The sequence below is a fragment of the Callorhinchus milii genome, unplaced genomic scaffold (assembly GCF_018977255.1).
Source record: "Callorhinchus milii isolate IMCB2004 unplaced genomic scaffold, IMCB_Cmil_1.0 Scaffold3, whole genome shotgun sequence".
NCBI lineage: Eukaryota > Metazoa > Chordata > Chondrichthyes > Chimaeriformes > Callorhinchidae > Callorhinchus > Callorhinchus milii.
This window is the reverse complement of record NW_024704744.1, coordinates 70,693,629-70,716,057: the sequence shown is the minus strand read 5'-3', so window position 1 is coordinate 70,716,057 and position 22,429 is coordinate 70,693,629. Positions and strand designations below refer to the sequence as shown.

At 41.1% G+C, this 22,429-nt stretch overlaps 1 protein-coding gene across 2 annotated transcripts in view; it reads right to left on the bottom strand.

Moving 5' to 3' along the window:
* Window positions 1-1,059: 1,059 nt before the first annotated feature.
* The window catches only part of ccdc170 (coiled-coil domain containing 170), a 40,086-nt gene continuing 18,716 nt past the window's right edge, over window positions 1,060-22,429 (bottom strand). For both annotated transcript variants that reach the window (XM_042333465.1, XM_042333466.1), the window contains 5 exons: window positions 9,649-9,849; window positions 8,343-8,516; window positions 6,995-7,237; window positions 5,364-5,600; window positions 1,060-1,844 (listed from right to left, as the gene is read on the bottom strand). In XM_042333465.1, coding sequence (XP_042189399.1) covers window positions 1,557-1,844; window positions 5,364-5,600; window positions 6,995-7,237; window positions 8,343-8,516; window positions 9,649-9,849 — 1,143 coding nt within the window. In that variant the 3' untranslated portion in view covers window positions 1,060-1,556. The remainder of the gene's footprint in view (window positions 1,845-5,363; window positions 5,601-6,994; window positions 7,238-8,342; window positions 8,517-9,648; window positions 9,850-22,429) is intronic.

Here is a 22,429-nt window from a genome sequence, read left to right as displayed (position 1 = left end):
AACAGTTGCAAATGTCTAATATATTTTATTTCATTGCAAATGCTTTCTAACTATCAAATTCTGAATTGCTCACATGCAAAAATATTGTACGTCTACTACAAAATGAATCAAGACATTATGGATGATGTTTATATAAACACAGCACATAATTAAATTACCATAGCATGTTCACAGGTGGCACATTTAACTGTCTGAATTTTCTTTCTTTGAAATTAAGGGATTTAGTTTGCAGTACTCATTAATGGTGATGTGATAAGGCACTATATCAAGTGCAAGGATATTATTTTTATTATTATAACGGATAGGTTGACATTCTGGTCAGAACTTTTTGTAGAGCTATATTTAAAGGTTTTTGCAATGTTTGCCACTATTAGCATTTCCCTATTATAAACGTGCATTACCAAAGGCGCTACATGTAATATTGACCAGAATTTCAGCCTGGGGGTGCCTTGATAAGAAATCCAGAAGGCTGTGAATTCAAGCCTCATCTTGGCACTTGGAACTCATGCAATCTAAACTGCTACTCCAATGCAGTGCTGGAGTGTGCTGCATTGTTGGAGGTGCCTTCCTTCGGATGAGATGTTAAATCAAGGCCCTGTCTGTCTGTTCAGGTGGATGTTAAACATCCCATGGTAATATTCAAAGAAGAAGGGAGTTTCTCCCAGGGTCCTGGCCAACAATCGCCCAAATAAAATTGGTCACTCACTCCGTTGCTGTTTATGGGACATTGCTGTCCACAAATTGACTGCCGTGTTTGCCCATAAAACACAGTCACTGCACTTTAAGTATAATCTGTGAAGCGCTTTGGGATGTCCTCCTGATGTGAAAATGATTATTACAATCAGAGCATGAGAATGTTCATAGCAATATAACAATAGAAACCAATTTACATTTATATACCTCCTTGCACGTTAGGAGGACTTGTCAAAGTGCTTGACAAAGATACATGTGTACCTGAGCTGGGGGGAGGCAAGTGAGTTTGGAGAAAGGAGCAGTGACCGAAAGTGCTTTCAAAGAGGTACGTTTTGAGACTTGCCTTGAACAAGGAGAGGGAGGGATTCTGGGATGGGAGTGAGAGAGTGATAATTAATAATTAATCAGGTATTACTGTAAAGATGTTTTACTAAATACTGTATATTCAAAACTCTAACAACTCAACACAAAAAAAATGGTTTAACAGGTGAAAAATACACTGGTCATAACATGAATGACTTTTGTTTGTGCAATAATCTACCATTGATCCCCAGGAAATAATATATCACATAAACTGAACCAACGAATACATCTAATTCAACCATATCTCCAACGATAGACACTGAAGCTTGCCTCAATCAGCACACGGAGGAACACTGGCAAGCAGAGTTCCATAGGAACCTTTCTCATTCCTGTGGTAGGCTGTTCCGTGTGAAGAGGGATACAGAAAGCAAAGGTGTAATTTGACATAATTGAATGCCAGCAGGTTGCCCCCTTTTGCTAGCGCTGGTACTTTGCAGACAGACATAAATCTTCTGTGAGAGAAACTGGGAGATACAGTATATAAAGAGATTAGGACTCTCTTAGGATGTACTGTTCTTTGATAGTTGTGCTGCTGATGGAATCAGTGGCTTGGGGATGCAGGTCCTTGCAAAGTGATCAGCTGCCAACCTTCGTCTGCTCTCACGTCCTGCCACAAAACCCTGATGCAGTTTCTCCACTGGGTTCTCAAGGCACAGAGCGGTCACTGTGGAAGAGTGGTGGGTTGCGATCAGCCGCTCAAGCTGTTTAATTATTTCATAGTCAGGAAGTGCGAGAGTATCAATGTTCAGCCCCAGCATCTGTGAAACAACCTCTCTGAAATCCACCAGCTGAAAAAGTAAGCAGCCAATGTTACACAATCGCTGAGCTAAATGTGCAAACACTTAAAACATCTAACTGTACTGCAGAACATGCACATCAAACTTAACAGGTCTGGTTGGTAGGACTCTCACCTCATGAGTTATCTACCTCTTCCACCTCCTCGATTCTCAATGCAAATGTGTGTGAAATGGGGCTGCATGTTCAACTTGTGAATTGTGGGATTTGACTCCCGGTTAGCAGGATAATAACTTTTTACCGCATAAGTAGTGCCTCAGGATCATAGAAATTACATCATAGGAGAAGGTTATTCAGCCCATTGAGGCTAAAATAATAATAATAGAAATAACAACAATAATAATGCATACATTTGATAATAACAACAGCAAAATTACATTTCTATAGCGCCTTTCATGTCGGGAGGACTTCCCAAGGCGCTGGACATCTAGAGTTACGAACCCGAGCTGAGGGGAAGGTGGAGGGCAGGGGGGGAAGCAGGGAGATCGAAAGCACGATCAAAGAGGAGGGTCTTGAGATGGGTCTTGAAGGTGGCGAGGGAGCGGGCTAAGTGGAGGGACTGCGGGATGGAGTTCCAGAGGGTGGGGGCAGAGTGGCGGAAGGCCCGCCCACCAATAGCGAGGCGAGCGAGGCAGGGGACGTGAAGCAGGCTGGAGCTCGCTGAGCGGAGGAAGAGAGCAGGATGGTGGAGGTCGCAGAGGTAGGGGGGAGCAAGACCATGGAGGACTTTGAATGTGAAGACTGGGATCTTGAACTGTATCCTCTGTGTGATGGGCAAGGATGGGGGTGATAGGGTCGCGGAGCCTAGTGTGGGAGAGGACATGGGCTGCAGAGTTCTGGATAATCTGCAGCCTGTGGAGGGAGGATTTGCGGAGGCCGACAAGCAATGAATTTGCATAGTCGAGCCTCGATATAATGAAAGCAAGTATGAGGGTTTCGGCGGCCTGTGGTGTGAGACAGTGTCAGAGCCGGGCGATGTTGCGGAGGTGGGGGAAGGCAGATCGGGTCTTGGCGCAGATGTGGAGTAGAAAGGATAGTTAAGGGTCAAACAAGCACTTTTCATGTCAGAATGGGGCCTCAAAGCGCATCATGGGATGTTTTGTAAGTGAACATGTACAAAAGCAGCAATCCAAATATCCTGCTCTTTTCCCTGTATCGTTTCTATATTCACCCTCTTCACGTGGAGTCCTGTAGCACAGTGGTTAGAGCACTCGCTTTGCAAGCGAGAGACCTGGGTTTGATTCTCGGCAGGGTGAAACCTTGAGCAAGTTTCTTTACTCCACACTCCTGATAATAATCCCTCAAAACAAAACAATAATAAATTGGCCATTTCAATCCACGACTGTTTGTGGGACACTGCTGTGCGCAATTGGCTGCCGCATTTCGCCCACAAATATACAGTTAATTCACTTTACAGTCTATTCTGTGAAGCGCTTTGAGACGTCTAGAAGACGTGAAAAGCGCTATATCAAATGCAAGGATTATTATTATTATTATTATTATCACTTCATCACCACAGATACAACTGCTGGAGAACTTTCCAGTGCACATATATCAGTTTTGGGTTAAGTACATTTCTGAATTCCTTTTTGTCACATTTCAACTTTTTAAAGTCTACTTTTGTAATGGGTGCCACGTGGAATAAGTTTTCAAGTGTATTTATTGCTAGCAATAAGGAAATATCTGTTCATTATTTATGGTTATTCATCTTTGTAACATTCTGAAGAACATAATGTACAAAGGCGTAATGAGTAACAGTTGCAAACCATAAAATTCTAAAAAGATAATTTACTTTTAATATATTTCTTTTCCATTTTTCTTCACCAAGACAATGAACTATGTATAGGTGGGATGAGTATTTGACAAGAAATGCAAAATTCCAATTTGCATAAGGTTGAATATTGATACCAGATCACTAAGAATATGATGGCTGGCAATTTGGTAGCTAACTCAACAAACATATGATTAGGATTCAGAGGCTCTTCTGGTTTCAAATGCATCTGAGGGACATTGGGTACTGAAGTAATCAAGTGTCCGCTGTGTAATGGGTCTGTGGACATCAAAAGATTGGAGACACTGCTCAGATTGAGGTTTTCCTTAATAGCTGCTGTTGTACATGTCACCCACAAGGAAAAATATAAGAGTATGGGGAAAAGATGGAATAGGACTAAACAAATAGCTCTTAGAGAGAGCTGGCATGGGCGAAATGGGCCAAATGGATCCAGCGCTGAAAAATTCTATGATTCTACAATTCTCCATCGCAACAGGCTTCCAATGAATTTGTCAATATTCAGAGTCCCCTTGTGTCCGTTTCATATATTCATCACCCTCTGTGCCAAGTAATTTTATATAATTTACATAGATTGTCAGAAGGCATTTAAAAAGGTTCCCCACAAGATCATAAGATTAGTTCTGAGGAAGAAGGCCCTTTGGCCCATCTGACCTCATCCTTCCAGAACACCCACCTTACGTCCTCCCATCGCAGCATCAAATGCTTATTTTAAAGAGTTCAATAAGACCTCAGTCAAAGGCAATACAAGAATCACTGATATGAGCCATTTGTCAAACTCAGGCCAGCCGCACCCTACAATTGGGAGGCAAGCGTTCAACTACTATGTCACCAACCTCTCAACCACTCTCTTTCTGTCTTCGATATCTGCTAAAACACCTACCTCTCTAACTGACCCTATGATCACCTCCCTCCTCACCCTGCACTGTCTTTGGAAAAGTCTCCAAGGTGTGAAGGGCGCTATGTAAATACAAGTTCAGATGTTAGCCTTACTTAGTTGGTAGCACTCTCATTTCTGAGTCAGAAATTTGTAGATTCAAGCCCCATCTTGAACTCATAGCTAGGGTGATTCTTCAATGCAGTACTGGAGGTGTACTCCATTATTGGAATTGGATGAGACATTAAACCAAATGCCTGCCTGTTCAGGTGGATGTTAAAGATCCCATAGCACCACTCAAAAAGAGAAGGGAGTTTCTCCCGGTGTCCTGGCCAACAATTATCACCATCATGAAAGAAACATTCCTAACATTCAGATAACCCTCAGTGTTTTTTGCGCAACTTGAAATATTTCAGTTATCTTGAAAGACGGGATGCCATGGCTCAAGAAACAAAGATCCTCCGCATACCAGGAGTAAGCTTGGCTAGTTTGAGTCCCAGAAGAAAAAGAAAAATGTACAAGGAATACAGATCAGAGAATGAACAACCGAGACCAGTGTGACGCTCGAGCGGTAGTGCTTAATGCATGGTCACAATGTGCACTGCACGTATTAAGAGAGAATATGAATTATTATTGTACATTATCATGTCAAAACATCTCACAGCACTTTAAAGGAATTACATTTTGCATACAACAAGGTCCCATAACTGTCGTGAGCTGAATGGACAGGATTCCTTAAAGGTGGGAAGGCAGGTGGACAAAGCCGTCAAAAACTAATGGAATCTTAGCTTTTATAAATAGGGGTATAGAATATAAACTTGGAAAGCTTGAAGACTGAATTCCTACCTGTTTTTCTCTCTTGGCCACTTCCACCAAGGTAATTTTGAGTGTCTTAAGCTCACTAGCCACAGCTTCCAACATGTTCTTGGCTCGCTCTTTATGCTCCATTGCCTCAAATTCGGTAAAGTCCAGTTCTGACTTTGTGGAGATTAACCTTTTGTCAGTTTTCTGCTTCAACTTCTCCAGCTTCTCCAGGGATTTATTCATCTCCTCTATGGTTCGGCTTTGCTCCAGTGTTTTAATCTGTAGATAAATTGTAATCAAGACAACTAAAGAACAACTGGAATAATACACATAATCCTTACATTTGCTATAGCACCTTTCACATTGGGAGGATGTCTCAAAGTTCTTCACTGTAAAATGTAGAGCGTGTGTATTGCATATTGTATTGTATTTACTGTAAAGTGTAGTGACTATATATTTTGTAGACAAACATGGCAGCCAATGCGCTCACAGCAATGTCCAAAAGCAATCATGAAGTGAGTGATCACATTTATTTGGGGGATTGTTGCCCAGGACACTGGAAGAAACTCCATTCTCTTTTTGTCAAAGATAAGCTGAGTATCTGCTACAGCAATGCCTGCTTTGTAATGAAGAAACTTCTTAATCACAATTCTGAGCACTTTCTCATTCAAAGTCACAATATAGAATGGACAGTTCAGCAACAAGTATGAAATTAGCAGATCTTCCAACCTATATGGTAGCTCATAAACCACATGAGCTTTACTCCAATGGGTTATGAGATTTTTCTGAGTCTATCTTCAATCACGTATATCACCTTCTGAGGACTAGTATTATTTATCTAACATTCCCACTGTTTATTCTCCTTCCCCAGTCTCATCATATTGTATGAGTATATCTCATATAGTCTCAGTTGACACTCCAGTGCAGTATTATGACAAGCACCTTCCTTCACATGAGATATTAAACCAAGATCCCTTCTGCCTGTTCACAGTAGGATGTTAAAGATCCCATGGTGCTATTTGAAAAGAGAAGGGAGTTTCTCCTGGTGTTCTGGACAATAATCCGCAAATAAAATTAGTCATTCACTCATGGTTGTTTGTTGGACATTGCTGTGCACACATTGGCTCTCACGTTTGTCTACAAAATATATAGTTACTACATTTTACAGTAATTCCTGCAGAGTGCTTTGAGACATCTTGTCACGAAAGGTACTATATCAAATCTAAGGATTATTATTATTATTTGCCCATTTTAAATGGTATTTGTCCCTTGTGAGCTCAACTCTAATCTAAACATATCCCTCTATATTTAGTTAACTTGTTATTTACAATTTCTCCTAGTTTGGTAACATAAAATGTATTTTATCCCTATTTCTATATCAATTATGTACAATGGAATGACACAGTACTGAGCATGATGAAATATGCCATGCCCTTGACCTTTCTCAAATCTACTGGACTCAGATCCAGGAAACTAATGTATTTTCATAACGCTTTTATTCTTTACCAAAAATGGTCATGTGATTTCCTTGGCATGCTTTATCACATGGGCTAAATCTAAGGTTACTGACCTAACCTTTCTGGTAACCTATTCCAGCTGTTCAATATGAAATTCCAGCTGAAATAGAGACCAGACAGACTGACTGTAACTACAATTTGTTTTCTCTAAAGTACCTTAAGTTCATGTGTATCAGAGAGTTTTGCCTTCAGATCTGTGTTTGAGGCACGCACTGAACAGAGTTCTTTCTCAAGGCGTTCCAGTTTTTTATGCAACTTTCGTACTGTTAGGTTAGCTTCATCCCTCTCCACTGCCAGGGCTGTACGGGTCAGTTTCTCCTCTTCCAATTGGGCAATTTTTTTTCTCAGCAAATCCATGTGTAGCTCCTTGCTGTGTAGCCTTTCATTCAGGCTTTTCAGCTGCAGAGGTAAACAATGTTATTTTTTTTTCATCATTTTGTTGAATCTGAAAATATTTGAACTTCTCTGTACATTTGAGTGTGGCAAGCAGTGTAGTTTAGTTTGCAAACTTTCTGGTTACCGCTTGAAAAATTTGATTTGATGTAAGTGGTTTGTTTCAAAACTGCTGTCTACTTTGACAAAAGTAAGGCAATGCATAACCCAGGATAAAATGAATAAAATCAAACCTCTAACCGTGTGTGTGTGTGCATGCATGTATATCAACAAGCCCTACCTGGGAGTGTGTATTAACAATGCTAAAGGCAACACAAGTGTAAACACATTGTTTAGATTTAGCTTTTGATTTAATGCAAGGAATAGGCCAGCAATATGATAGGATTTTGTTTATGACGTAATTATATTTCTGGTATTGTTTATAAATAACTAAATAAATAATTTAACTAAATAATTTGCATTTGATTTAGCACCTCATCATGTTAGCAAAATGATAAGAGAGTGTTTCACAGGATTTTACTGGAAAGTGCAGTTACTGTGTATTTACAGGCAAAGCAGCAGCAATTTGCTCACAGCAATATTCCACAAACAGCCATGAACTGAATACCATGCTGTACAATCATGCTGTAAAGGCCAGAATTCAATGGTGGTGCCAGGGGAAGAGGTTAACTATGCACATTCAAGCCACAAAGGAGACGCATGTACAGATCAGGGAGATATTAACGAATACAATAAATGGGATTCTAATATCCCAACTATGTTACAACATTCAGAAAAGTGTGTAGATTAGGATGCATATATGTAACAGTGCTGCTCTGCTGGTGTGCAGAAAAAGATCAACATGGTGAAGCTTTGTTTGATTACCTTTGAGAGCCAAAAAGAATTTTGTAGGGCTTCCTCTCAGGAAATGCAATGAGCTTGGCAGTGTCCACATTGGGAGTGGTTGTACATGACTTACGGAAGGACTGGACTAGATGGGTAAGTGGCCTCTGTTCAATTCATACTTTCTTGTATTTTCAATTTAAATAACATCTTACCTCTTAGATCACGAGGAAACAAAGGAACATTAAGTGAGACAAACTCAAGATCTGTCTGTCTCAGGTTGCTCTACCTTTCTCCTCAAGTTGTACAAAAGAGTCTTATTTTCAGTGATTGCCTCACTCTCCATTGTAACCAGCTGATCAGCTCGGGCAAAGATGGCATCTAGCTGCAAGTCAAACCCAATGTCTGCTGTCATCTTCTCCAGCTTCATTTTCTCAGACAGCTGTTCCAAAAACCTGAGATACTTCACAGAACATTAACATCTTAAATAGAGTTGGCTCAAATCCTTTATTAATAATTATTATATTTATCCTTTAAAAATAATTTATTTCAAATAAATGGAATAGAATCAATAGCAATTTGCCCACTAAAACGGCATCAGTTGTTTTTGAAAGACGCAAATAATTATTTACTTGGCATCAAAGCAGTTGTTTCAGTTAATGTAAAAAGATACCACAAGGTGACTGGCTTCTGATTGGACCCCTTCTTTGTAAGCAAAATATTCCATCACTACACTGTACAGTAAATTCCTGTGAAGAACTTGGAAACATCTTCTCAACATGAAAATGCTCCACATCAATTGCAAGGAGTATTATTGTTATTATTATAATAATAATCCTTGCATTTGATATAGCGCTTTTCACGTCGGGAGGACGTCCCAAAGCGCTTCACAGAACACACTGTAAAGTGAATTGACTGTATATTTGTGGGCGAACGCGGCAGCCAATTGCGCACAGCAATGTCCCACAAACAGTCGTGGATTGAAAATGACCAATTTATTATGGTTTTGGGTTTTGGAGGGTTTATTATTAGGCTCTGTGTGGAGTAAGGAAACTTGCCCAAGGTTTCGCCCTCTGACTGGAATTGAACTCAGGTCTATTGCTTGCAAAGCGAGTGCTCTAACCACTGAGCTACAGGACTCCACATTATAGTATATTTACAGCACAGAAGGAGATCATGTGGCCCATTAAGTTGGTGATACTCACCGCGCCCCCCACCCCAATGCAGCTCTACATTCTGGTGTCAATTCTCAGCTCTTTCCCTGCGTCTCTTATATAGTATTGTTTCTCTTCGATACTTATCCAATTCCCTTTTATTTCTGAGGTGAACACAGACACCTGCATCTCCATCCCTTCTTTCCCAACTTCAGCTCACAGTATAGATTCGCCTATAGAATAAACACAGTCACTAACTACACTGCATAATAAATCCTGTGAAGTGCTTGAAGATGTGATATAGGCTCTTACGAAAACATCAATAAAATAAAAAGGTTGACTGGTGCATTCCTTTACCTCACAGCTGACAGGCAGTTGTGAAGCATATTAGCGAGTTGAATTGAGTGAATAACTTTGTTTGATCCAATGACATGTCCTTACTTTCTGTTTATCCTGGCTCATGTCATCATGGAGCACATCTCCAGTCAGAAGTTGACCCTCCAAGTATCGAACTTTCTCCAGGAGCTCAGGCAACTTCTGCTCAGCCTCCTGTGCACTCCGCAGTGCCAACTGGTGCAGCTCCCTCTGTTTCTCCAGCTGCTCTGTTAGTTTGCTCATTCTCTCTTCCAGTTGTGACACAGCCTAGTAGAGATATTAAAACAGCACTGTTTGAACAGAAGAACGGCAATTAAAAATTATATTTGAGATTTATTTTATGAGAAGCGACCAGATTGTCTTGCAATGTCTAGCCAGAGAAAATTAATATCACTTTTTATTGTGCTGCAGTGTAACACACTGCCAAAGTGCTTCTATGCCATACATAAACTGTAAGTAGGAATGAAGTGATGGAAAAGGTATAACCTTACCCTTGCTGACGAGAACAATTTAAGGACAGACACCAGGAAGTAATTGTTTACCCAATTAATAACTGGAACAAATAACTAGGAAGGATGGTCGAGGGCAGGGTGATGGGACTCATTTAAGAAGAAGCTTGATGTTGTAATAGAAAGGTGGGCTTTCTGGAAGGATGAGATCATATGCACCAAAAGTCATTTGTAATCTAAGTCTCTCTTGCAATCTTGTAAACTCTAGGCCATGACACTATTCTCACTTTATAGAAAGCAAATGTTTAAGTGGGTCATATAAGAGGATATATTTATAGTATAATTGCAGCTAACTTTTTATTGGATGGGTTGGCTTACCATACCTATAAATTACCAAGCATTAGTGAAAAATAATTCTTCTTGGTTTACAAATGTAAGGATTATTATTATTTGTAGCTAAGATGACAAACTCCCAGGCAACAGATACTCTCAGACGAGAAGATCATATACAAACTAACATGAAGCTAGATATCCACTTGAGCAGAAATAAATCTTTAAAATAGAACTGAGGAAGAAATCAGAGTTCCAAGCCCTCCGGGATGCTATTTCAGTGAAGGACGCTATACAGATTCAAGTTGTTGTTGAAAGCACGTTCTACGATTTACTGTGAAGTGCAGCGACTGTATTTTGTGAGTGAATGCAGTCGTCAATTTGCACACATCATCGTCCCACAAACAGACATGAAGCGAATGATCAATTTTATTTGGGAAATTATTGCACACTGAACGCTCAGAGAAACTCCCTTCTCTTTTCCAGTATTTGGAAATAAATAATATAATGACAAGTAATGTAGAGCTTTCAGTACAATTTAAAAAAAAAATGATTCCTCAACCTCCCCCTCAAATAAAATAGAAATATCAGTTACCACTGTACAGGTGGGACTGTGTATTCTGTTTACAGGTAAGTCAAGCAAACAAAAGGAAAGTTGCGACAACTGCAGATTATGTTTGCTCATGCTGGTTATGATGCTCAATGTCACAATCACCAAGTGTAAGACATAAATTACATGCAGTGCTGCATTGAGGGTGAAGTGTGCAGCTGGGATAGAGAGAAGGGGTTGAAGCACCTGACCTGAAAATGCTTAATGCAAACACTGGGTGACAACAACGAAAGCAGGCTGCGATCCCCATCACTCTCTGACTTTCCGCTTTGATACACACAAACAATGTCACCGAAACATAAATTAAAAGAAAACTCGTAAAGTCTTAGTACTTTGAGACGAGAAATTACATAGGCTGGTAGATCACCTGCGTGCCTGGTCTCTTTGAATCCTGCCAGAAATTTCTAGAACTCAATGGACCGGGAAAAGTGGGAAGCTCAGGAAACTCTGTTTACCTCCCGACCATGAGAGTAAGATCCACTTGCTTGTCTGGGTTGATCAACGTAATAGTAGTCCAATAGTCACCCCTTGCTATTGCCGGGGGGAATGACTAACAAATACATGCCAATGGTGGGTGATGCTTATTGGCATGTATTGAAACGTTTTGTACCACTTATAGGAATTGCTCCAAGCAGTATAATTACAGAGGAGTTGTGGATGTGTGGGGAGGACGAAGGGGAGGGGAGATCTAAGTGCCTTTACAGCCAGAGGGAGACGTGAAGAGGAAAGGCAAAGCTAAATCATTAAAGAAATTTAGGGCACAAGCCAAAGGAATTTGTTAATGCTTTTTTATGAGCACTTAAATATTGTCTATCCAAAATGGGAGCTGTTCCAAAAAGCAAGTCAGGTTTGGGGCACTCCCATTTCTAGTACAGAACAAATAAAGTACTGTAAAGTACCAGACAATATAGAGCTGAGTATATGCTTATGTTTTATAAGTAATAAATATACTCGTAATAACCCTCAAACCTTTGCCAGACCGTTAATAATGACTTTTATCTGACATCTGAATGGTAATTGGAATGCACTGAAGACAAAGAGAAAGAATCACAAATGAAAGAGAACTAGAAGCCTGAAAGAGTGGTGGAAGCAGATTCGATAACAACTTTTAAGAGAGAAATAGATAGTTATTTGGGGAGGACACATTTGAAGGTTATGGGGAGAGAGCGGGGGAATGGGATTGATTTGGATAGCTCTTTTAAAAGAGCCGGCACAAACATGATGGGCAGAATGGCCTCCTTCTGTGCCTTATAATTCTATGATTCTAGATATCGAGGGATAGAGAGAGCAAGAGTGAGAAAGAGACAGAATCCGCCGGTTTCAATTTGACACATTTGTTCATCTTATTTTGTTATTTTTATCTTTTGTAATTTCTTGTATTTCATCTTATAGGGACGTTAGGTATTCACAACTTGGATAACAGGAACAGGTTGAGGCCATCAGTCCATCAAGCCTTTTCCACCACTTTATTCGATCTTGGCAGATCTTTTAATCCTAATGTCCCGTCCCTTTACCAATCCCCTTAGCACCTCAATAGTATCAAATTTGTTGAACCGTTGGAGTGACATAGGACAATCAACTTGTAACACTTATGCCCCACAACATTAATGTCATTGAAACTGATCTAAAGTCTTGTGCCTTTTACTTCTTCCAGGCTTCCCCAAGTATTTCCAAGACAAGATAGGCCTAACATTCCTCCGGATGATAAAAGCAGAAATATCCACAATTTAACAAACATTTGGAAAGCACATTAACAAATTTCCAATTAGCAAAAGTCATCAAAATCAAGAGAGAGGCACCTACAACAATGTGATATTCACACAGGCAAGGATCTAGGAACAGGAGTCATCCATTCAAACAACGATCTTAGATTTTAAGGCAAAATCATCCTAGAAGCTAAAACTTGGTGAAATTTCAGGCCAAGCATGCCTGGTAAGAGGCAGTTTTTTTCTTGGGCCTAAAATTCTTTTGTGTCTCCATCTGTAAGATGGTTCTGTCTGAAAAATTGAAATGGTGCAGAATTGTGGAAGATTCTTAAATTTACACCTAATTGGAAGCTAATTTCCCGCAGTTCTGAAAAGAAACTGGTTTCAAATTTATGACTGATTTGTAAGAATTCTCCGCAATTCCTCACCATTTTAAATGTTCAGACCAAATGGTTTCATAGCTAAGACTAGATGACTTTTCAGGCCTTTTATGTGTAGATATTGGAACGATTTGTGCGAGTTCATCATTAGTTCTACAGTAGAGTTTTTGCAGCTACTCCTTTACACTGAGCAGATACTGCTACTCAGCGACTCCAATTTAAGGCCATCATTCAAATACAAAGACAGCTTTGTGATTTAGCTATCGGGAAAGTAGAATTCGTAATGAAGAAGATCAGCAAGGAAGACGAAAATAAATCATGTTTAATTGGTGCTGGAGGAGATTTATGCTTATATTTCCTCTAAGATTTCGGGATTTATGTTTCAGGCCATCTCTACCACTTGTATTTGAGGATTTGTCAAGGTTGGCTATAATTTGGTGCTAGGTTTCTGATTTTACTTTTTTGGGGTGGAATTGCCATTGATCAATTTTGAAGGATGTTCTCGCTAGAAGAATGAACAATTGTACCTTGGGCACCCAATATCAGACTCCAGATCTCTTAGATCTGATTAGGTACAAGCTAAACTCCCTATAGCCTACCTAACCCAACAAGATACCTGGACAACAATGTTAAAGACCATTGTTTGTTGCACCAGAGCAACACTATCAGTTTTCCAAACAAGTTATCCTGTGTCCCTTAGGAGTGAGATTGCCAGGTCAGTGGTGAAAGGGCCACCTTCACTCAAACTAGGTTGAAATTGGCCAAACACGTGTCACCTGGCAGTCCAGACAGAGGAAACGTTCACTTTAGACATTTTTTATTGTGGAACATATGGAACTGACTACGTGGACATTAATTTTGTTGACAATAACTCCCAACCCCTTTTCAAATTTTTACTGAAGTAAACCAAGTCCAAAGGTGAAGTGATATAACATTACTGAAACAATACTATTACAGCAACTTCCAAGTAATTTTAAATGGATGGATTTACGTTTCCAATATGGAAATCAAATGCATAGTATGGAGGGGTGGCAGAAATAGGGCATGTGATGTGATCATTATAAAAAGGGCAGAAAATGCAATCAAAGCGTGTGCTTAAAACCCGATCTAAACCTATTCGAACACTACCAGACACCTCTCTCCAACCCCCAACCAACCCACCCCACCCCCCACACACACACATCTGGGGAATGGTTTCTTGCTCGGACATATTTAGAAACAAAATGATGATTTTTTTGAAATCCACCAGGAACTCAAAATAATTTATTTTAATTCACAAAGCGGAGGTTTAACCTTTAATCTTAATTTTAAAACATTATCTGGCAAAGGGAGATTGAATTGACACCCAACTCTATCTTTCTGCCTCCATCCTCAACTCCAGGACCACTGCTATCCTGACAGACTGTCTGTCGGACATCAAGTCCTGAATGAGGGCAAATTTCCTACAGTTGAATGTGAACAAGACTGAGGCCCTTCTGATTGGCTCACACCAGCGCCTCAGCACCTCAGGCTCTGATAACATCCACCTCCATGGTTGCACACTACAACTCACCGAGCCAGTCAGGAACCTGGGTGTCTTGTTCGACCCTCAACTGTCTTTTCTTCCCCACATCCAAGCCATGACCCGCTCTGCCTTCCCTCACCTCCATAACATTGCCCGACTACACCACTACCTCACCCCTCAGGTCGCTGTAACTCTTGTTCGTGCCTTCATCACCTCCAGGCTCGACTATGCAAACGTCCTGCTTGTCGGCCTTCCCAACTCCTCCCTCCACAGGCTGCAGATAATCCAGAACTCTGCAGCCCGTGTCCTCTCCCGCACCAAACTCCGTGATCCCATCTCCCCCATTCTCACCCGACTCCATTGGCTTCCTATCCTTCAGAGGATCCAGTTCAAGATCCTGGCCCTCATCTACAAAGCCCTCCATGGCCTCGCCCCACCCTACCTCTGCGACCTCCTAACCCGTTATCAACCGGCCCGCTCCCTCCACTCAGCCGGCTCCGGTCTGCTCTACGCTCCACCATTGGCGGGAGAGCCTTCAGCCACTCTGCCGCCAACCTCTGGAACTTCATCCCCCAAATCACTCCGCCTCGCCTCCTCCTTAGCCTCCTTCAAGTCCCGCTTCAAAACCGTCCTCTTCAATCATGCCATCGGCCACCCCCCTTCCTCTCCCCTCCCTTCTCCAGCTCGGGTCTGAAATGCTATACACTGTCCAGCACCTTGGGACATCCTCCCGACGTGAAAGGCGCTATACAAATGTAATCTTGTTGTTGTTGTAAACACACGTCCAGAAATGATTTCGAGCAAGAGGGCTGCTTGTACCTATGAAGTACCTTTCACGAGGAGTAATATTTCACTGAGCTTTATAGAGAAGGTGCCAAATACCAAGTGGAGGATCTGGGAGCCTTTGTTCCAGGGCTTTTTCCCCAATGTGAATGTGTATTTGTAAACCATATATTTACAATTCATGATAACAACTTGCAATTATATAGTGCCTTTTGCGTAGTTAGCCATCTAAAGGCACAGTCAAAGAAACAGATTTTAGACGGGTTTGACCGTAGATAGAGAGAGTGCAAGGCAGATGGATTTAGGGTGAGAATTGCAGGTAACAGGAAACACTGGCTGAAGACTCAACCATCTTGTGGAGTAAAGTGGAGGGGGTAATTGAAGCAGGGAAAATGTAGTGTAGGATATGGATAAATGTAATGGGAGAACATTTACAGAAATTAGGTGATTTTTGTGCATCGAGGTAGCCATGCTTTGGATCATCAATATTCAAAGCTCAATAAATACCACATGTCTACAAGCTGGCTTTATTTATCCACATTGGACTCTTATGCAAATAAATAAACTCAGGGCTGTCAATTTTGCCAGTAATGGAGTTATGCACATGCATGTGAGGCATCATTTCCCCATTTTGAAGTTTTATTTGCAATTTGAATAATAATCTTTGCATTTGATAGAGGTGCAGTAATGTCAAAATATTTCAAAATGATTCAGGTAATTGTTGTGAAGTGAAGTGATTGTATCTGTAGGCAAACGTGCAGCCAATATGTGGTGGTTCAAACCCACAGTTGCAAGTTGTGCCTACGGTAGCCTTGACGTCAGTTATCATGCTTAAATAAATGACCCAGCATAGTTATGAGAATTCTTTTCTGGGCACTGCAAATCACCTCTGTGTTGATGGAATAAAATCCCCCATTGTTGATGGATTGACTGACAATGCCTGTATCTCTAGACAGTAGAGAGTAATGCATCCAACACTCTGAGAAACTCAGCATTGCTATAGACATTCAGGTGTGTGGACTGTGTTTCTCTGCACTTTTACAGAAAGGAATAATCCTGTCATCATTTTGGAAGAGTTATTTCTCACCTGCAGGGTGTGTTATGCCCTGACAATACCACGTTCATCTCTTCCTGGTGCCAGGTAATGTCAAGCATAGCTGTATCTTTCCCAGCTACAGGTCAAGTAGTTGATGTCATTGAGGAACCCTTCAAATTGGTTCCAGAATTTAATCTAATTTATCTCATCCCAGTTAATCTAAGCAATGGTTGTTTCTAGGTGAAGAGAATCTCTGAATGGCTGTAGAACCTAGTTATCCCACAGTGGATGAAAAAATCCTGGCTTAAACTGTGACTTACCACACTAGCGTTATAAACTGTTATGCCTACAAAATACACAGTCACTACACTTTACAGTAATTGACCCATCCTCCCTATGTAAAAGGTGCAAGGATTCTTTTACATTAAATGTGGTAAAATAGCAAATGCTAATGTGATACTCCAGTTCTGAGTGATTATATGTGCAGAGTTTTGTGTTCAGCTCAAATTATGCAGTTGAAACTGCCCCGAATAGTCATCTCAAAAGTGGGGCAGGCACTAAGCATTGGAGCCGGATTCATTTGTATCACTACTCCACTGAGGATACGACCATAGCTGTGTCCAATGGGAGAAGTGCCATGAAGGAACAATGCAAAGGCAAGGTTCCTCCACTGGGACTAAATAGATGACTGTTTGTGGAGCAGGTCGGGAATGCCAAAAGGTCTCCTTCTGGGCAGTAATATCCTTTGATTCCACTTCTGGAACGATCTTAGCCAAAAAAGGAGGGGGCATCACAGACCAGTCCTGACTTCACACGACCTCCACACACACTGCTGAGAAAGCTTCCACTGCTCATCCAGCTACGACCACCTTACCTGTCAGAGATATGGATTACAAAGTTAACAGGAGATGAGTCGGAAAAAATCCTGCTCCCAGTGACTAACCAGTGTGTCCCTCAAGTCCTATTGATGAGCCAGGTTGGCTAGTTTGTCATCAACAACCTGTCTGGGTCATGAACAAGACCTTCAAGACTGCACAGAGAATCATTTAATTCTAATATTCCATTGCCAGGCATGTCACCTTGGAGCCAACTCTGCCCCAAATAGACCTTGCATACCACCTCCCCAAAGAGAATAATCACACACATGGATTTTCAACAGGAAACACTGACCACGAGAAGAACCCTTGATTAACCTAACCCAGGAGCTTTTAGATTAATTATAGCATCTAACTGTCAGCCTGTCTGAGTCTCAAAAGATTGATTGTACTTGACTTAGCAAAAATTTCATAAGTGTGCACGAAGCTACATATACTATCAGTCACATTGTCAGTGCAGACGAGTAATGGCCTTGTTTAGCATGTTTCAGACTCCAGAGAAGTGAACTTTAGGTTATTTCAGGTCTGACAAGAAGTACAAATTCAATGCCATCAAATGATGATTGGTCAGGCATGTCATTTCTTCTTTCCATGAACTTTCTCACAAAAATGTAGTTTTCTTTTGTGCACTCAATAGAAAAGCAAAAATCCCCAAAAGACATGCCTTCAGAAAAACGTCCTTCCAACCCCGCTATAGACTCGGTTTTATTTCACTGCAGAGGGTGGCAACTTTATCAATGTGAATCTCCACCCCAATGTCAGGTTTCAATTCAGCTTGTTCAAGAATTAAAAAAAAAATTAATACTTGTGAATAATCCACAAACAAAATATAAAAACCTGACTTTTAATTATTACTGGAAAGCACTTAAAAGGAGAACAAGTTTGTTTCACTTTGTGCAGTGTAGAAGCACACAACTGTTTAATAGTGAAATAACACTGCTGCCTAGTGGCAGGTTCCTGCCTTTATTTTTTAATTAAACCATTCCAGCGACAGAACTTTGTTTCAACCAATGAGGAAAAATCAAAGTTCAAGTCAGAAAACAGAAAAGTTTTAAGGCGCGCTTGAAGAAGGGGAGAGGGGGCAAGGTGGAGGGATTGAGGGAGATTGTTCCAGAGCTTTGGGACGTAGTGGCTGAAAGCATGACCTCCAATGATAGAGCGAGGGACAAGCAGGAAGCCAGTGCCAGTCGAGCGAAGGTGCTGAATGGTGGATTAGGGATTGAGGAGGTCGGAGAGGTAGGGAGGTGTCAGGGAGTGAATGGATTTGAACACGAGTGTGAGGATCTTAAAGTCGATCCATTCCGTGATGGGGAGTCAGTGGAGCCTGGCCAGAACTGGTGAGATGTGGGTACGGAGTTTGGTCCGGGACAGTATACGGGCGGCAGAGTTCTGAATGCGCTGGATTTTTTGAATAGTGGAGCTGGGGAGATCAGCGAGGAGTGTGTTTGAGTAATCCAGGCGGGAGGTATGCACAAAGGTTTCGACTGCATTTGGTCTAAGGTACAGTCGGAGGCAGGCAATGTGGCGGGGGTGGAGGAAGGCGGGCCTGGTCAAGGATGTACAAAAATGTACCTTTTTGTTTGCAGTATTTCAGCAGTGTGGAAATATTCAGCGACCAGCGCTCACCAGGGATAGCACTGTCCAGCAAGTGATAAAAGTCACAACTAGTTACAGCCTGGCAAGGAACCTTTTGATGGGCAGATACGTTGGTCCTCCTTGGAGCTGAGCTGGCTACAAGGTGACATGCTTGACACCAGAATGATGTTGGAAATGTGTCAACTCTTTGTGGCAATCTCAGTTTCCCAGTTCCTGATCCAGGCATGTCCACAGTATTCCAGGGTACTGCTGATAATAGTCCAGCCAGCCTGGGTCATTAGCAGGACATGAAAGGGCAGACCAGTCACTGGGAGTAGGGATTCTTCCCACTCAGTTCATAGCTGGACAAGCAGTGGGAAGTTTGCCACACAGTGCTCTCAATGGCAAACTATGTAATTATAGCTGGTTAAACTCCAGCAGTACCTCAATCAATGCCTCCTTAGTCTGTGTCCTGATTTCAATCTCTGACCAAAAAGGAATGTTTTAAAAACTTTACACACAGTTAGATGAGGAAACCATGGCATTTATTGGTATACGATAGTTGCTCCACACCTCTCAGCACAATTATCATGTCCAGAATCACCAGGTAAACTGTTATATGAAGTTTGACCATTTGGTCATAAAGCATGTAAAATGTTACTTTAGATTGGGCATTGAAAGATATATAGTTTTGTAATGTCACTAAACAATGAAAGGTAATACAAATTAGCTATGTGATAACAAAAGGCACTTTGTAATATAGCACAAAAAGCCTTGCTCACATTCCTTTCCCATGAAAAATCATGTTATCTTCATACCAACATTCCCAAGAAAAAGATGACAGGAGGAGGAAAGTTAGTGCTCCTATTATTTGTAGAGACATAGGACAATTTCACAGATGTAAAAGTCTAGGGTCTTGGGTAAGGTGTAACTACAGGGGTGGAGGGACATTCATCCATTCCAATGACATAGTTTGTGTGCATTGTAGTATGAAAGTGAACCTATGAAGTACTTTGTTAATCCCATTGGGAAAGAAAATTCAGCAGGGGGGAAGGGGGAGCCACTTTAAGTACTTTATCTTCAACTTTAGTCAGAGGGTAATTAACAACTGGTACAGGTTGCCAGGAAGGATGGTTCAGGCCCGGACTCTGAACTCATTTAAAAAACAGTTTGTTGTTGTGAGGGGGTGAGCGGTGGGGGAGGGGGGGAGAAACAATTGAGTGGGTATTCTGGAAAGATGAGATTGGATGAAGCCTTTTTTACCTAAACCAATCTTGTGATCTTATGATGTATGCGTGATTGCCTTCTGAGATCGTTAGTGAGGAGAGCCTTGATTTTGTCTTTCTTTTTGTAAAAATGTCGCTATGAACTCCATTTTAGCTTCCACTGTAGTGGGAGAGGCACACCTGTTACTCCCTGGCTACTTGTTGTGAAGACTGCCCTTCCCGACTGGCACTAGTGAAGGAGGGCACCTGCCATTGCTCAAATACAAACGTTATGCTGCTTGATGCAGCAGGTGATGGCATAGGGTGATAGCGACAAACCAAGTTGTTGCAGGGCTGTTAAAATAAAGTGGCATCCTGGGGGAAAGCTGACATTTCCAGCAGCAGAATATTGGCAGATGCTGGGGTACATTCAAGCTCACTCCACCTGTCCAACACATCGCAGGGAATGAACTCAAGAAAGGATTAGCGATATACCCATAAATTGCTAACCAGCCAAATTATTCCAAATTTGCTGAAAGTCTGAAGTCGCATTTCAGACCTATAATATGCTAAATGTATCCACAAACAGAGCTGAGAAGCTGCTAATTTTGCCATTGTGTGGAGAAGCTGTTTACCAAATAGGTACTTAAATTGGGTTTCCGCATGTGTCAGACACGTGGCTGGCCCAAAAAAGCTACTGTAATTAAAGTGTCCTTTTCCAGTACTTTTCAATGCACATTTCACCTATCAGCACTTGCTTTCTCAAGGTCATTTTTAGCTGTACCACTGTCAGTGTTTGACACTAATTGAAGGAAGCTGAGGATTTTATGGTTTCTTTATCACATGTGCGGCTGAGTTTCTAAACTTCTACAGGGTTTGGACAAAGGGTAGCAATGTCAAAGGGTACATTGCTCTGGTGGTATGCGTCATTACAAAAACATCTAATAATGTCTGAGCACAGCAGAGATAGGTAGTCGTGGCATGTGCACCTGACAGCTTGGCCTCCAAGAAACATCAATTTATGGATATGAGGAAATTAAATGTTCTACACTTAAAGGAACATGCTCATAGGAACATAGGAGAACAGGAGGAGGCCGTTCAGCCCTTCAAGCCTGTTCCGCCATTTAATTAGATCATGGCTGATTGCAAATCAACTAATCCTTTCAATTCCAAATTCCCACTTTCTCCCCATATCCCTTAATATCCCTGACCTATCAAAAATCTATCAACCTCACTCTTGAAGGTGTGGATGGATCCAGCATCCATAGCTTTTTGGGGGAGAGTATCCCAGATTTCTACCACCTTTTGAGTGAAAAAATGCTTCCTGATTTCACCCTTAAATGACCTGGTACTCATTTTAAGACTATGCCCCTTTGTTTTGGATTCCCCCACCAGAGCAAATAGCTTCTCTGTATCTACCCTATCGAATCCCTTTATCATCTTAAATACCTTAATCAAATCACCCCTCAACCTTCTAAACTCAAGAGAATGCAATCCAAGTTTACACAGCCTTTCCTCGTAACTTAACCCTTTTAGGCCTGGTAACATTCTGATGAATCTCCAGGGCCAATATAACTTTCCTGAGGTTTGGTGCCCAAAACTGAATGCAGTACTCCAGATGTGAGTAAAATGAGATCCCATTTTAAGTTCTTTCCAAACTGACATGTCTGGTTTCTCTAGATTGAGTTTAGAGAATATTAGTGTCAAATGTAATAACTGGAAAAGAATACTGGTCTTAATTCAGACAAAAAGGATGCAATTTGAGTAAAGTTATACTGGTCCATAAGTAAGCAGTTACTGGGGTATAATTAAGGTTTTGACGTCACTACCTTAATTTTATATACCAAAAAGTCTCCTGAATTTCTTATATTATAATTATTATCCTTCCATTTGATAGAGCGGCTTTCAAGTTGTGTGAATGTCTCAAAGTATGTCACAAGATTTGCTATACACTGTATTTTGTAGGCCAATTTGCATATAATCCAATGTCCCATAAACAGCCATTTGGCCAAGACACCAGGAGAAACTCCCTTCTCTTTTCAAATAGCAGCATGGGATCACTAACATTCATCTGAACAGGCAGACAGGACCTCAGTTTAACATCTCGGCAGACCACACTGCATTGCATGCCCAACACTCTCCTGGAGTGTCAGCCGGGACTGTGAGTTCAAACTCTATACGGTTGCTATCAACTGACACCCAGCAATGAAATCATAAAAGGAACATGCTGCTTAACTCTTAAATTTTGTCATTAATTGCTCAGTTCTCCCAAAGGAATTGGGGAGTCTAAGTATAAGTGTGACTGTATGTGCAATACAGGAATCAGTAATCAGCATTTCAATATTAAATTTCATCTGAATTTGGATTTTCGATATCCAAAACATTATATTTTTC